The sequence below is a fragment of the Theropithecus gelada genome, chromosome 6, assembly GCF_003255815.1.
Source record: "Theropithecus gelada isolate Dixy chromosome 6, Tgel_1.0, whole genome shotgun sequence".
Lineage (NCBI taxonomy): Eukaryota > Metazoa > Chordata > Mammalia > Primates > Cercopithecidae > Theropithecus > Theropithecus gelada.
Genome location: NC_037673.1, coordinates 106,445,864 through 106,461,598, shown reverse-complemented (window position 1 = coordinate 106,461,598; position 15,735 = coordinate 106,445,864). Strand labels below are relative to the sequence as shown.

General features: G+C 33.0%; 1 protein-coding gene across 1 annotated transcript in view; it reads left to right on the top strand.

Moving 5' to 3' along the window:
* The window catches only part of TMEM232 (transmembrane protein 232), a 306,685-nt gene that overhangs the window by 98,654 nt on the left and 192,296 nt on the right, over positions 1-15,735 (top strand). The window contains exons 8-9 of the mRNA XM_025387746.1: positions 11,275-11,398; positions 12,201-12,450. Coding sequence (XP_025243531.1) covers positions 11,275-11,398; positions 12,201-12,450 — 374 coding nt within the window. The remainder of the gene's footprint in view (positions 1-11,274; positions 11,399-12,200; positions 12,451-15,735) is intronic.

Sequence of the window (15,735 nt, the reverse complement as noted above, 5' to 3'; positions counted from 1 at the left end):
TTTGAATTATACTTTTTTTTATCATAGTCACAATGCTGTGCAATAGATCACTAGAACTCATTCCTCCTGTCTAACTGAAACTTTGCACTCTTTGACTGACATCTCCTCTTTTCCCCATCTCCCTTACACTCCATCCCAAGCCTTACACCATTCTACTATCTAGTTCTACAAGTTCAGCTTTTATAGATTCCACATGCAAGTGAGATTTTGCAGTATTTATCTTTCTGTACAATGCTTATTTCATTTAGCATAATGCCTCAATGTCCATTCATGTTTTTATAAATGACAGAACTTTCTTCTTTTTAAAGACTGGATAGTATTCCATTGTGTATATATACCATACTTTATTTATTCATCAGTCAGCGGACACGTAGGTTGATTACATATCTTGGCTATTGTGAATAATGATGCAATGAACATAGTTCAGTTATCTCTTCAACATACTGAGTTCACTTTTTTGGGATATATATGTAGAAGTGAGATTGTTAGATCATATGGTAGTTCTATTTTCAATTTTTGAGGAATCTCCATACTGTTATTACATCAATAATGTAAAAGGATTCCCTTTACTGAACATCCTCATCAACATCTGTTATCTTTCATCTTTTTGATAATAGCCATTCTAACAGGTGCGAGGTGATATGTCGTTGTGGTTTTACTTTGCATTTCCCTTATGATTAGTGATGTTGAGCACATTTTCATATATCTGTTTGGCCATTAGTATGCCTTCTTTTGAGAAATGTCTGTTCAGGTCCTTTACCCATTTTTTTCATTGGGCTGTTTGTTTTCTTGTTATTAAGTTGTTTCAGTTTCTTCTATATTTTATATATTAATCCTTTACCAAATGTATGGTTTGCACATATTTTCTTTAAATATGTGGATTAAAAATGTATGGTTTGTACATATTTTCTTTAAATATGTGGGTTGTCTCTTTATTTTGTTAATATTTCATTTTGTAATTAAAGTAGACTTTAATCCATGTTGAGTTATCTTTACTATATTGTGTGAGAGAAGGGGCTAATTTAATTCTGCTTGTGGATGTTCAGTTCTCCCAAAACCATGTATTGAAGAGATTATTTTTTCCCTATTGTGTATTCTTGGTAACTATCAAAAATCAATTGACCATAAATGCATGAATTTACTTCTGGTCTTTCTATTCTGTCACTTTGACAAATGTGTCTGTATGCTATTGCCATGCTGTTTTGATTACTATAGCTTTGTAATACACTTTAAAATCTGGTAGTGTGATGTTTCCAGCTTTTTTTCTTTTTGCTCAGGATTGCTTTGGATATTCAACGAATTTTGTGGTTTCATACAAATTTAATTTTTTTTTCTGTTTCTGTGAATAATAACATTAAAATTTTGATATGAACTGCATTGAATCTGTAAATCACTTTGGGTAGTACGGACATTTTATCAACATTAATTTTTCCAATCCATGAACATGAAATATCTTCCCATTTAATTGCTTAGGCTTTAATTTTTTCATCAATATTTTAGATTTTTCAGTGTACAGATTTTTTACTTCCTTGGCTCAATTTATTCCTAAGTATGTTATTTTTTGCTATTGTAAATGAGACTGTTTTCATAATATCTTCTTCAGATATTCTGTCATTAGTATATAGCAGTGCTATTGATTTTAATATATTGATTTTATCACCTGCAAATTTCAATTTTACTGAATTCATTTAACGTTCTAACAGTCTTTTAGGTTGCTTTTGTAGACATTTTAGGGTTTTCTATGTATAAGATCATTTGGTCAGCAAACAAAGACAGTTTTACTTTTTCCTTTCCTGTTTGGATGACTTTTTTTTCTTTTTCTTGCCTAATTGCTCTGGCTAGGACTTTTAGTATTATGTTACATAGAAGTGGTGAGAGTGAGCATTCTTGTCTTGTTCCTGATTTTAGAGAGACGCTCTCAACTTTTCACCATTGAGGATAATGTTAGTTGCAGGCTTGCAATATATGACCTTTATTGTGTTGAGGAGTATTTCTGGGGAAATTGATCAGAGGGCACTCCTTTCCAATATTTAATGAGGATCACAGTTTTGAATTATTTTTCAATGAATATATAAATAGTAATAACTTGTAATACCATACCAAGTTGAAAATGCAATTGCCATATATATTTATTTAATTAATTCCTGGTTTTCAGCATCTGGCAGCCCATTCTACACCAAAGGCCTTTGTATATGTAAATTCTAAGTCCCTCAGAATCAACTGCAGACCCTTCTAAAAGTCTGGAACATTCTTTATGAACAAAAGTTATTTTCCCACTTGTATTTGGAAGTTTGTGGGATTCCAGATTAAGTAAAGATTTTTGGAGAATGGCTTAAAGTTTACCTAATTTCCTTAAAAATACTTTAGATTAGAGTTCGTCAATAATTTGTTCTGTCTCATAGTGTGATGGGAGACACCTAATGAGTATTGCAGTTTGACAAAGATTGCAATTTTTTTACATTTTAAAAATAAAGAATAGTATTCATAAATATGAAACTAAAATGCAAACAGATTATATTTACTACAAATAGCACTTAATATAATTTTACTTAATATATTTTAATACAGAATTCCTAAAAACAACAAAATTTAGAGGTTCTCATTGGTGCCAGTTAGGTTATTCTGGAAGTTTTGGTGATTCTTTCAGACCCTTTTTAATGATAGAAAGTAAGTTGTAGGAGATTCAAATATTTAATTTGGTTTTCAAAATGACAAACGACTAGAACTAATTAAGCTCTTGGAAAACTCTAACTGTATTTACAACACAACTAAAATTGCATTTTAACATCTAAAAATAAATGTTATGTGACTTTGTCAAATTTATTTAAAAAGTACTCTAATAATTACCAGATAAACAAGTTTAAATGATTGCCAAAACAGTAAATGTAGCTGATTACGAATATTGAATGGTGGAATTCAATTCTTTCTTTAACCGATTTTTAGATTTTGCTATATTGCATCCACATCTATTTAATTTAACTTGCTAATGATTTGTGTTTAAGGTTGCAAACACTGATGAACCAGTTTTTAAAAAAATACTTAGTATTTTATAAATGTAGGGCATTCGAGACAATACAAAACTATTTTTATTTTAAAAATAAAGAAACTGAGGCCAAATTTATTAGGCTTATTGATGAGTGGAACCAGATTTTAAGAGTTTTGATATAGCACTCTCTCCAGTGTATCATTCAACTGTCATGCTAGTTGCATTGTTGAGCAGATAACTGCTTTGAGACAGCCTGTTACTGAATCCTGACTTTTCTTTTTCTGAGAGAATATTTTGGAAATTATCAAGTGAAGAAGGGGATAGCAGTGTTTAGACAATGCTTAGTTAACAGAGGAATAAAGTGAAAAACACAATGACTGCTCATAACAGAAAGGAAAACAATAATTGCTTAAAACAGTACTACCAAATGATTTGATTCTATTTTTTATATTTATTATTTTTTTTATTTTAAGGAAAAGATTTAAACTTTTTAAAAAAAATTAGTTGGCTCTAGCAAACAAAAACTATTGACATTAAAAGAATAATTTGTGTTTTTAGGTTAGCAATTTGACTAACTATTCTGTTAATTGTAACATTATAACAAATATTTTAAAATCAACTTTTCTCCTTACACAATATTTATTTATATAAAGGCCTATATAGGTGTGAAGAGGCCATTACTCCACATAAACAATACACACTGTAATATAATTACCAAAATAAAACCAGAAATGATTTTATATTTCTAGAGAATCTTTAATATTGGTCTCATATACTCCTAAGATACCACTGGGTACATGCAAAAAATTAAGAAAATGAACTGCATGCATTTAGAATGAAAAAGAAATATCGAGGCACCAGGCCCTGATGATACATTAAGACTTCATCAGGATTTGCTGGACCAAATAGTCTTAAAATTGTGACACTTGGTGGAAGACACCTCTTGTTTAACACCTAAAATTCAATGCCAGTGACCATTAGCAGCAGTAACCTGAGCAATTTCATTTGCTGTACATCTCAGGAAAGTAACATAATGTTGAACAAATGTTCTGAGATTTAGAAAGCAAAGAGACCATTCAACTGAAGTATCTGAAGAAATTTTATTTATAGTGGCAAAAATTGCTTGTGCTTGTGCCCATGAAAGTGAAATATACTCATCTGCCCATTTCTGATGCTATTGGTCAGTAGATAATTCATCATGTATCTACCTGCGTGACTTCTTATAACCCCTTTTATAAAGATCCTACAATACAAAAAGAAACAAATAGAAGCAAATGGTTTCAGCTGAGCCTGGAAAAGAACAGGTTCAGGATCCACAAAAGGACTCAAGGAAGGCAATCACAGAATTAGAGCAGCCTCGCTGGGGGACAGGGAAAATCTGGGGAAAGAAGACACTGAAAACAATAAATTATAAACCCGATGAAGTAAAGAAAAAGAGACTGCAGGAACCCCCTCCCAGCTGCCATGCATTGGCCTTTATCTGCCCATAGCTGGAGATAAGCAGCTTGCTGGAAGGCAGATTTCCATTTAATGCAGTTAAATTTTATATGATGCTTCATACTCTCAATGCTCCACCCTGTGGTTTGGCCTTTTATAAACGGCACCATTTGCTCTGGGGAGATAGCTCAAGTCAACGCAAAAGGCTTTCTAATCTAACATGAAAATAATGAATTGTGTTTATAATTGAATTATTAGCCAATGAAGACTGCTGAGAAAGGCAGTATGGCATTTCATTCAAGCAGTATGACATAAAACTGTATCTTCCAACACAAAATAACTGATTTAATGTGCTCCATAAGTGTATTCCAAAAAAAGCTTGACAATTTAAAACTGTCTTGAACATGGCAAGCGTTTTCCAGACATACAGTGTTTATGTTTGCATTGAAATGAATGAAACAAGGAATTCACTGGTTTGTATGGGTGGCAAGGCACTTCCTTTTCAGTTAGATCACTGATATCCACATTATTTATATCCTTGATCCTACTAATTATAATGTCCATGTGATGGTCTAACCTAGACCATTCAAACAAAAGTTTGCATCAATACTCCTTCATTTCTTGTGAACTGAAATGTCAATGTAGATTCTCGTTGTTCGTTTATTTCCTTGATGCTTCTTGATTCATTTCTTGGATTTCTTATTGATCCTTTGATCCCTGGAGCCAATTATAACTTAGTCTGTATCAGGTAAATACCCACTATACCCACTATATATGCTGCTACATTATTGTACAGCAAAAAAGCAATGCATCCTGAAACCAGAAGACGTGAATTTTAGTCTTGTCTTTTGCTTCCTGTGTAATTTTGAATGTCGCTTCACCCCTGTGAACCCCAGGGTCTGTTTAGCAGTTGTATCGAGATAACAGCCACCTCAAAGAGCCTTTGAAAGATTTAAATGAGATAAGTAATATGAAAAACACCTATTAGACTGTAGTTCTTCCCTTCCATGTCCTGCCAGTTCATATTTGAACTAATTTTTCCCCCAGTCAGGCTCCTACCTCCTGAATTTCTACCTCAGTACACATCATCATGCCCTTTCCTCCAGCTAACCAAATCAGACATCTTATCTTCTCCATCTCACTTTCTCCATCCAGTTCAGGATCTGACAGTGTTGTACGTACATTAACTACACTTCAAAACTGTTCGTCTGCTCTCTGTTCCCACTGTCATGACCTTGGTTTGGGCTCTTACTGTCTCTTGACTATTGTAGCTTTTTAACTTGTCTCCTTGCCTTACGTTCTTCCCCTCAACAATCTGTCATATACTATGCTGCCAGGGCTATAGCGTAACTGTGACTACAATACTCTCCAGCTTAAAATTATTTAATAAGAACTATTTTACGTGATAACAGAGGCTGCAACCCCAATCAGTGTCTCATAAATTGCCATTATGTTGAAAAAAATTAAAACAAAAATGATGACTGAAAGATTCTGCTAGTAGGATTAATTACCACCAACCAATCAATAGCCAGAAAAGCCTGATGGGTCTGGGTGGAGGGAAACAATTAGCGCTCCACCTCTGCCTTCTCTGATGAGAGGGCAGTCATTACTTGTCTGAGGCTCCATCCCTTCACTCCCACACCAGCTTCCCTGGAACTCAAAGAATGAAGTCCTGTAAGCAGGAGAAAAATCCTTTTAACAGACAGGCTAAAGCCTACATTTTTGTCATCCATCTTTTCTGAGTAAAAAAATCAGGCAATGGCAAAGTAAATTTATTCGTAAACTAGTTTCCCTAAGTAGTAAAAATCAAGAATGAAGTGCTGACTGCCCTCTTCTCCATGTGCAGTAAAGACCAAGACAAATTTATTTACACGAATTCTCCCCTTCCTAGTCTGTTAATATAATCTTGAGTTCTGATAACATTATAGTTAACTAATTATTTTTAATGTTCTGTCTGCTCCTTAAAGAATGATTTATATATCTGCATTTAATTATTTGGTCATATTTATAAAATTATTTTTCTTTATTAAAACTTACCTATTTTTCTTCTACTCACCTGCAGCCATTTAACACTAGGATTTTCCTTTCTTAAACTGTTCAATACTATTCATTTCTTTCTTAGCTTGAATAAATTTCTAAATATGTTTTTTGATTGCTTATTATATTAGGTAAGGCCATGATTATATACAAACCTTGAGTAGCTATAACATTTATCACCATTTATTTTTTCCCTAAAAAGTATGATGTACATTTTGTCTGGTAATAGACTTCTATGATTACAGTGTTTATTTTTTGTTTGATTCCTCCTTCAAATCTCTAAATGTTGCTATGCTGTTTCCTAACACAGTTATGATGAGATATTCAAAGTCATCAGTCCTTTTTTTTTTAATCTGTTTAATTTTCAGTCCAGAATTTTTTAGGAACCTCTTTGTGATTTAGTAAGCAGGAGTTAACTGGCACCCTTTCTTGTCCAAGTTAGGAGCCTATTGAGGCAAATCCTGTGCTTTACCTAGAGAGAAACTTCACTTTGAGAAGCTGTGCACAAATACTATGGCTGCTGGTCTACATTTTTTCAAGGTGTTGTATTGACTACTTATAGTTCATATGTGTTCCCAACTTCTGCCTATCTGATGCTTAGGGTTTTTTTATTTATTTATTTTTATTTTATTTTTTACATTATGGTGGGAAAACCCATATATTTCTCATGGATAACTGCATTAAATTTTGGACTTTTTGTTATTAGAAATATTTTTCTTTAGTTGGGCCCCATTTACTTCATAACTTAAAATTTTTCTCCCTCCCTTCACTCACTCACCTTCCTACCTACCTCCCTCCCTCCCTCCCTCCCCTTCTTTCCTCCCTCCCTCCCTCCCTCCCTCCCTCCCTCCCTCCCTTCCTTCCTTCCTTCCTTCCTTCCTTCCTTCCTTCCTTCCTTCCTTCTGTACTTAGATAGTAATAGGTATGCTTTCCACATTTTCCTCTAAATTATGAAATACTTTTCTCTGTTATTTCTGTAGTTAACTTCCTCAACTATAGATTTTAATTATATTTTTACATTTTAAATTCTTTGCAATCTCTTATCTTACTCTACTACCTTTCATCTAAGCATCAAGGCTTTTTATTATGGTTTATTATTCCTGGGCTTTATTAAAGATGCCTACATGTCTTGTAAAAATAACTTCTAGTTCCTGTAAGAAATCATTTTCAGAATTATGACCCTCTCTGAGTACTGAGACTAATATTCTCTTTAGCCTTTGCTGTAATCTATTTTCCTCGCTCTTGTATAGGTCCCTCTTCTTCACTTTCCAGTTACTTATTCTAGAACCAGGAGAAATATATAAAAACAATATTTTTAAATAAGAGGTCTGTATTCACAGCATTCATAACAAAGTTGGTAAAAATTACAACACTCAATGTGTAAAATGATCAGGGAGCTTCCTGTGTTCTCCTTACTCTTTGATAGTTTACCTGTGAGGAAGAAATGCACTTCTGTATTCCAATTTTATCGTCCTCCCTCCTGCCTTCTCCCATCCTACATGTGTATAGGCACTGTATACTACCCTTTTCATTACCAGGATGTTATCATCTCTGAATAAATATGGAGAGATGAGAATGAACCCAGGAATAATACTCTCACTGCTTAAAAAAAAAAAATCAGTATCTCAAGATAAAGGATTGGCTGCACTTTCTCTGATTCTATGCAAAACAGGGTAAACAGTAGAGATTATTATTTTTAAAAAATGTTTTTTTCTCTTACTTTTTTTGGGAAAACAAGGTTGCTGTGTTTCAGGAAGTGGCATGTGGTTGCTCCTTATTGCTTTGGCTTCATCAGCTTTATGGTTTATGGAAATTCCTTGTAAGTTGCTATTATTAGTGATGTCTCATTCTGTTTTTGGGATCATGTGGATTTTTGACATTGTCAGTGCTTTCTGGAATATCTGTTGCAATGTTGAAATAAGTTGGCAAGGGTTGCTACTTAGATATTTTAATTCCATTTAAACATTAAAATCTTCTAATTGAGGAAATGGATATAGAGGAGTAAGAAGAATCTAGGAAAACTTTTAAATGCTGATGTTTCTAACTTCTATAAATGTGTGCATGTGTGTATGTATATATCATTATTTTAGACAAGCCAGTAAAACTCTGGCTCAGTTTCTTTATTTACAAAATTAGAGCAAATCTATAATAGTTGCATATTATTTTGTACAACTTTAATTTCACGGCAATGTAAAACCAGGTCAATATGCTGATACTTGAGACTTTCTGTATTATAATGAATTCACAAAGAAGCTAGTGCTGTATGGAAATTTCTAGCCTAATCCAATTTGAATTCCATTCTATGTGCATTGATTTTCAATTTTACTTTTGTTTTTGACAAACTGTACTTTATAAGTATTGATGTTTGTTTTTGATGAAAGCATTTTCATTCACAGACAATTTTGTGATCAGCAGCATTAATTGAAAATAGTGTGTTTCTGGTGAAACATTTCTCTACCACAGGTGGCTAACACTGATGGATCTTTTTCAATCCATAGTTCAATCCTAGGTTAGCTACAATTTTCCAGACTTAAAAGAGAAAAGAAGAATCAAAACCTTCTGATTATGAAGTATATTCAAGGGAAAAGAAGTTTTATGAACTCTATGAGTATCCTCTCTTTTAATTGACCATAATATGAAGTATAAATGATAAGTAGTCTGGGGAATGACTTAGTTTCCCTCTTGGTGGTCATCTGGATGGACTTCTCCTTCCAGTCACTCTATGACTTTAATGAGAAAGTTATCAAACTCATATCTTTTTTATGTCAAAGAAATAGTATGTTTGTAATTGAATTCAGTTTAGCATTCTGAATCTTGACATTTTACATGGAGTATTTCATTCAAATCTCACAATAATCTCTAAAAAGTGAGTTTTACTGTATTTTCTTTATAGACAAGTAAATTAAGACGAGGTAGGATACATAAGTTGCCCTATAACATATGCCTAATTAGTGGCAGAGCTAAGATTTCATCTTGATGTTTCTGACTCTAAAGTTCATGTTCATAAGCATCATGTTAAGTGCATCAGTTAGGATTTCGTCTTCTTTATTTGGCAGAAACCTGACTACAATTGCATAACCAAACAGAGCTTTCTTTATTGCACATGACAAGTAGTGCAGTGCTGATGTGAGTACTTAAGGAAATCTTCAAGACCCAAGCTTCTTCTAGCTTCCTTTTCTGTCTTTATAGCAGGTGATTTTTATCCTCCTTGTTGAAAGAAGGCTGCTGTGCCTTATGATATCATGGAATATATGCACTACAAGCAGGAAGAAGAGGATGAGCAAAGGAGAAAAATAACACCTGTCATTTAATTATTTTTTTTTTTCTTAACCAGAAAAATAATAGCTTGCCTGGAAGTCTTCATAATATGCTTCTTTTTCTAGCTGATTAACCAAATCTACACTGTATGGCTATTCCAAGCTTCAAGGGAGTCTAGGCAATCAATTTTAAATCAAACTTACTGAAATATAAATTAGATACAATGAACGTCATACATTTATGTACATAGGTCTATGACCCTGGGGAAATGTATACACTCATGTAATCACTACTCCAATCAAGATACAGAGAATTCCATCTTGAGGGGGCTAACTTAATTGAGCATATTGCCATTTTGAACAAAATGCATGTTCCATTAGAAAAGGAGACAACTAGTATTAGGGAGGACAATAGGCAGCACCTGCCACACTAAGATTGAATATTGACATTTATGTAATGGTTTAGAAAAGCAGAATTGCAAGACAGAAAATACTTCTTGGTGGGAGAAAACTTGAGTTACAACTAATCTAGTTTAAAAAGGGAACTTGGACAAGTCCTTCGGACCTATTTATGTCTCAGTTGTCTAGTATGAAAAAAGGTCTAGAGAAATCTTAAATGTGTCAAAAATTGTTTTTCGAATCAAATGAAATAATTTATGTGAAAGCACATTGATATCTGTAAAGCCCTATTTAATATAAAGAATTGTCTTTGATTTTCATGATAAGAATGGTTTGATTTAGAAAATGATGATGACCTTGAACTTATGGGCCTGAAACATCACAGTTGTGAAATTCAAATAATCCTGTAAAATATACTAACTTTTAAATTTATTAATGACCTACAAATCAAGACAGTAAACAGCTATAGACCAAAGTAATTTTTAATTTGAGCTCTTATCAGTTCTTTTTCAAACTATTTTTTGTTTAAGTAAAAATATCACAAATATATAATTTTCAAAACATTCAAAATATATGTACATTTATAACTAATAAATTCTTGTGTGATTTCCCAGTTTTTTTAATATTTAAAAAATAATACTTAGTCTTCTATTCCTGTGAAATATAAATTTTATTTTGAGAAATTATACTTTTTCCAAAATCAAAGAGTGTTGAATCTTTGGAGTATCTTAGAAGAAGGCGGTTTTTAAAAAATTGCTCTGTTTTGAGAAGAAAACACGCTCTTGAAATTCACCTTGTGGAATCAGTTGCAAGAGGTTAAACATTAAAACCTATTGTGAGTTTTTGGGGGTACTCTACAACCAGAGCCCCTGATTGCCTGTTGTTCAGGATCTATGAAGAAATGTGATTATATGTAGTACTTATTACTCAGATTTGTCAGAGCACTACTCTGAACTCAAACATATTACCAAAATGTGTCTCTTCTTTGAAGATTTTTACCATAATAAGTGAGAACCAATACTAATCTTTATTGAAAATAAATATATCTTGTAATCCAGACATGCATTTCCTCTGACCTATTACCTTTTTTTACATTAAAAAGTTGATTATTATTATTTTCCATTACAGTCTTTATCCTTTCGTCCATAAAATTTTCAGGTTGGATTCAGTACTGGCTTTACTGGTCCTTGGGGAGGCTGCCAAATTAAACATGGCCTGCTTGAAAGCTTTAATGGACATAGTGAGAGATTTTGTTTCAAGCATTATGTCTGTTCAAAATCAGGTAACATTGCTAATTTATATGTGAAAAGAGAACCGAAGAGAAACAGATTTTATTTTTGCCACTATTTAAATTGTATATTGTATTAGGGCATATAATATGCATAACTTTATAATAATAAATTTAATTAAATATAAAAGCAAATTCACAGTTACCATTTATCATAAACATTTTTCATTTTCATTACCTAATATTAAAATTTATAATTTGGTTGGGGTAAGATCACTTATGGAAACATTTCTGTATTGTTGGTTATTAAATTTGTTTCTACTTGTTCACAGTTAATTATAAGTAATGTTGAATTGTTATTCTCATACATAAAATTTCTATCAACACTTCTATTTCTTTACAGTAAGCTAATAAAATTAAATTACCAAGTGAAAGACTGTGAAGTTTCTTTCAAAGTTTTTGGGCAAGATGTCCAAACTTTTCTCCATAAGATATATTAATAACTTTCTTGCATTCCTATGAACAATAAATGAAAGTGTCACACATTAGAATTGAGCTGTACATCAAAAGGTTCCTTTTGAATATGATATGGAAAATAGTATCTCATTGAATTAATTTACATTCCATTGACTGCTAATTAAATTGTGAAGTTGCTCTTTATATAATTATTAGCTATCTATATTTTTTATTCTTTGAACCGTATTTTATGCAATCTACTCATGGTAAACTCATTTTTTAATGAACACATTTAGAAATATTAGTTTATTATGGTCTTTTAACAATTATTATAAGTACACTATATAGTTATTGATAGGCAAAGACATACTTTGATGATCGGATATCTATTTTATTTCAGGGAGAAAGTTACAAGGTAGATGATTTTTCCTGGGCCTGGAATGTAGTCTACATATATACAGTAATTCTTGCAGAAATCTGCTTGTATGCAGCCACTTCTGATTTGCGAAAAACTGCTCTAATTGGTTTCTGTCAATGTAAAAGTTCACGGAAAAATATTTTATGCTTGGACAAATCAGTCCCTCCAGAATTAAAGGAAGCAAGTATTTTAAGTCTTTTGGAATATTTCTCTTCAAAAATGTCAGAGAATTGTAAGTAGATTGTTTTTAACTTGGATGAGTAATATTTTTAAGTGTCACTGTCTACATATAGTAATAAGCATTTTATAAAAAGTTGATATTTAGAAATAACAAATAATTTTAAATTTCTACAAATTTTGGAAGAATATAACATGATTTCTTTTTCTTTTTTTCTTTTTTTTTTTGAAACCAGGTGTCATTCTGTCACCAAGGCTGCAGTGCAGTGGCGTGATCTCTGCTCACTGTAACCTCCTCCTCTGCTTCAAGCCTTTCTCCTGCCTCAGATCCCCAAGTAGCTGGGACTACAGGCACTTGCCACCATGCCTGGCTAAATTTTGTATTTTTAGTAGTGCTGGGGTTTCGCCATGTTGGCCAGGATGGTCTCAAACTCCTGACCTCAAGTGATCCACCACGTCTGCCTCCCAAAGTGCTGGGATTACATTCATGAACCACTGTGCCCAGCCAGAAAATTTTTACCAATAATTTTAAAACATCTGAAATAAAAATTAGTTTCAGTTGACTGATGATTCAAATTATATTCCTTGAAAACAAAAAATGGATTTAGGCAAACCTGGGTAGTGTATATGAAGTTTATTTCCTCTTTATTTTTATTTCGTTCCCCATAGGATTTATCTTCTTTCTTCCATTTTCTCTAGGCATTTACTGTTTCCCTCTTGTTCTTTTCCTGCCCAGAGGATTTCTCTACAATTACTTCACTCAAATATTCTAGTACAATATTCACACCTGACATCTTATAGTCCATCAAATAGTAGCTGTCTTATGTCTCAGGACTAAAGGTCATTTTGCTACTGTATTTATGGGAGATAAGAGAATAAAATATTTTGATTTTTCAAAGAGTAGTATGGGGACAATATTAACTCAAAGTAGCCTTTTTTGGTTGAATAAAACGTTATAGATTTATTGTGAAAAATAATTGCAATTTATATATTACTATAGTCTATTGTGTATGTGACTCTAACTTCCATTAAATGCTGAGATAATTGATACTGAAGAATCATGTCTGAATTCTATTTCTATTAACCCAGCATCTAGCATAATAACACATAATAGGTAAGCAATTATGATAGTGGATTTATAATGTAATTAAATACATGATTAAATTTCAGATATAATTGCAAGATTTGGGAAGGATTTAAAGAAGTAAGATATTGTCTTTAGCCAAAACCATAATTCACTGATTTTTGGAGAAATTATGATTGAATATAATTTTAAATAGTAAGACTTTAGAAGTAGATAGAAATTTCATTCTGAAAAACTTGCTCACTATTTTTAAATTGCCTTTGATATATTTTTGGCTTAATCAATATATTGAAACCCAGCTTCTGAGTGTAATTAGTGTGACCTTTTCCCACTTTTCAAGCTTTTATTTTTTTATTGGTGCCAATTTTAAACAGATCTTTATTCTTAAGTACATAAATTGTATTTCTTCCATGTTTATATTATTAATAAAGTGAAGATAAATGAAAGTATTCATTTCTTTTGCTGTTCACAATTTTAATTATTCAGAATGTCATAAATTTTCCTACATAGCACCTCAATACATGATTTTTAAACCACTACTAAACAGACTCATCTACAATGTTGGCCTTCAAGGCTTGTCTGCCTATGTAGGTTAGTTTTTCCTGACCTCTAGTGGTAGGTCCAGAAAAGACCCTCCATGGGAAGAATCTTTACTCCCAGAAACCTCTTGGCCTCTCTTTGCTCATGACCCCCTGCACTCTGGCATAATCTTATGATGATGGGATTGCACGTTTCTGTGGACACTCACGAAACTCACATTTTTTTCCTCCTCAATAGTCTGATTTTTAAAATGTATTATTATACTTTAAGTTCCGGGATACATATGTAAAACTTGCAGGCTTGTTATATAGGTATATATGTGCCATGGTGGTTTTAAAACCCATCTTCTTGGTTTTAAGCCCCTCATGCATTAGGTATTTGTCCTAATGCCCTCCCTTCCCTTGTCCCCAACCCCTGACAGGCCCAGGTGTGTGACGTTCCCCTCCCTGTGTCCATGGGTTCCCATCGTTCAACTCCCACTTATGAGTGAGAACCTACTGGTTCTCACCAGTATGTTGAGAAAAGAAAACAGTTGGTTTTCTGTTCCTGTGTTAGTTTGCTAAGAATGATGGTTTCTAGCTTCATTCATGTCCCCACAAAGGACATGAACTCATTCCTTTTTATGGCTCTATAGTATTCCGTGGTGTATATGTGCCACATTTTCTTTATCCAGGCAACCATTGATGGCATTTGGGTTGGTTCCAACTCTTTGCTATTGTGAATAGTGCTGCAATAAACATATGTGTGCATGTGTTTATAGTAGAATGATTTATAATCCTTTGGGTGTATACCCAGTAATGCAATTGCTGGGTCAAATGGTATTTCTGGTTCTAGATCCTTGAGGAATCTCCACACTGTCTTCCACAATGGTTGAACTAATTTACACTCCCACCAACAGTGTAAAAGCGTTTCTCTTTCTCCAGATCCTCTCCAGCATCTGTTGTTTCCTGACTTGTTAGTGATCGCCATTCTAAGTGGTATGAGATAGTATCTCATTGTGGTTTTAATTTATATTTCTCTTATGACCAGTGGTGATGAGCTTTTTTCATATGCTTGTTGGCCACATAAATGTTTTCTTTTGAGTAGTGTCTGTTCATATCCTTTGCCTACTTTTTGATGAGGTTGTTTGTTTTTTCTTGTAAATTTGTTCAAGTTCCTTGTAGATTCTGGATATTAGACCTTTGTCAGAAAGATAGACTGAAAAAATTTTCTTCCATTCTGTAGGTTGCCTTTCACTCTGATGATAGTTTCCTTTGCCGCACAGAAGCTCTTTAGTTTGATTAGATCCCATTTGTCAATTTTGGCTTTTGTTGCCATTGCTTTTGTTGTTTTAGTCATGAAGTCTTTGCCCATACCTATGTCCTGAATGGTATTGCCTAGGTTTTCTTCTCGGGATTTTGTGGTTTTAGATCTTCCATTTAAGTCTTTAACCCATCTTGAGTTAATTTTTGTATAAGGCTTAAGTAAAGGGTCCAGTTTCACTTTTCTGCATATGCCTAGCCATTTTTCCCAGCACCATTTATTAAATAGGGAATCCTTTTTCCATTGCTTGTTTTTGTCAGGTTTGTCAAAGATCAGATGATTGTAGGTGTGTTGTGTTATTTCTGAAGCCTCTGTTCTGTTCCACTGGTTTATATATCTGTTTTTGTACCAGTACCTTGCTGTTTTGGTTACTATAGCCTTGTAGTATAGTTTGAAGTCAGGTAGCATGATGCC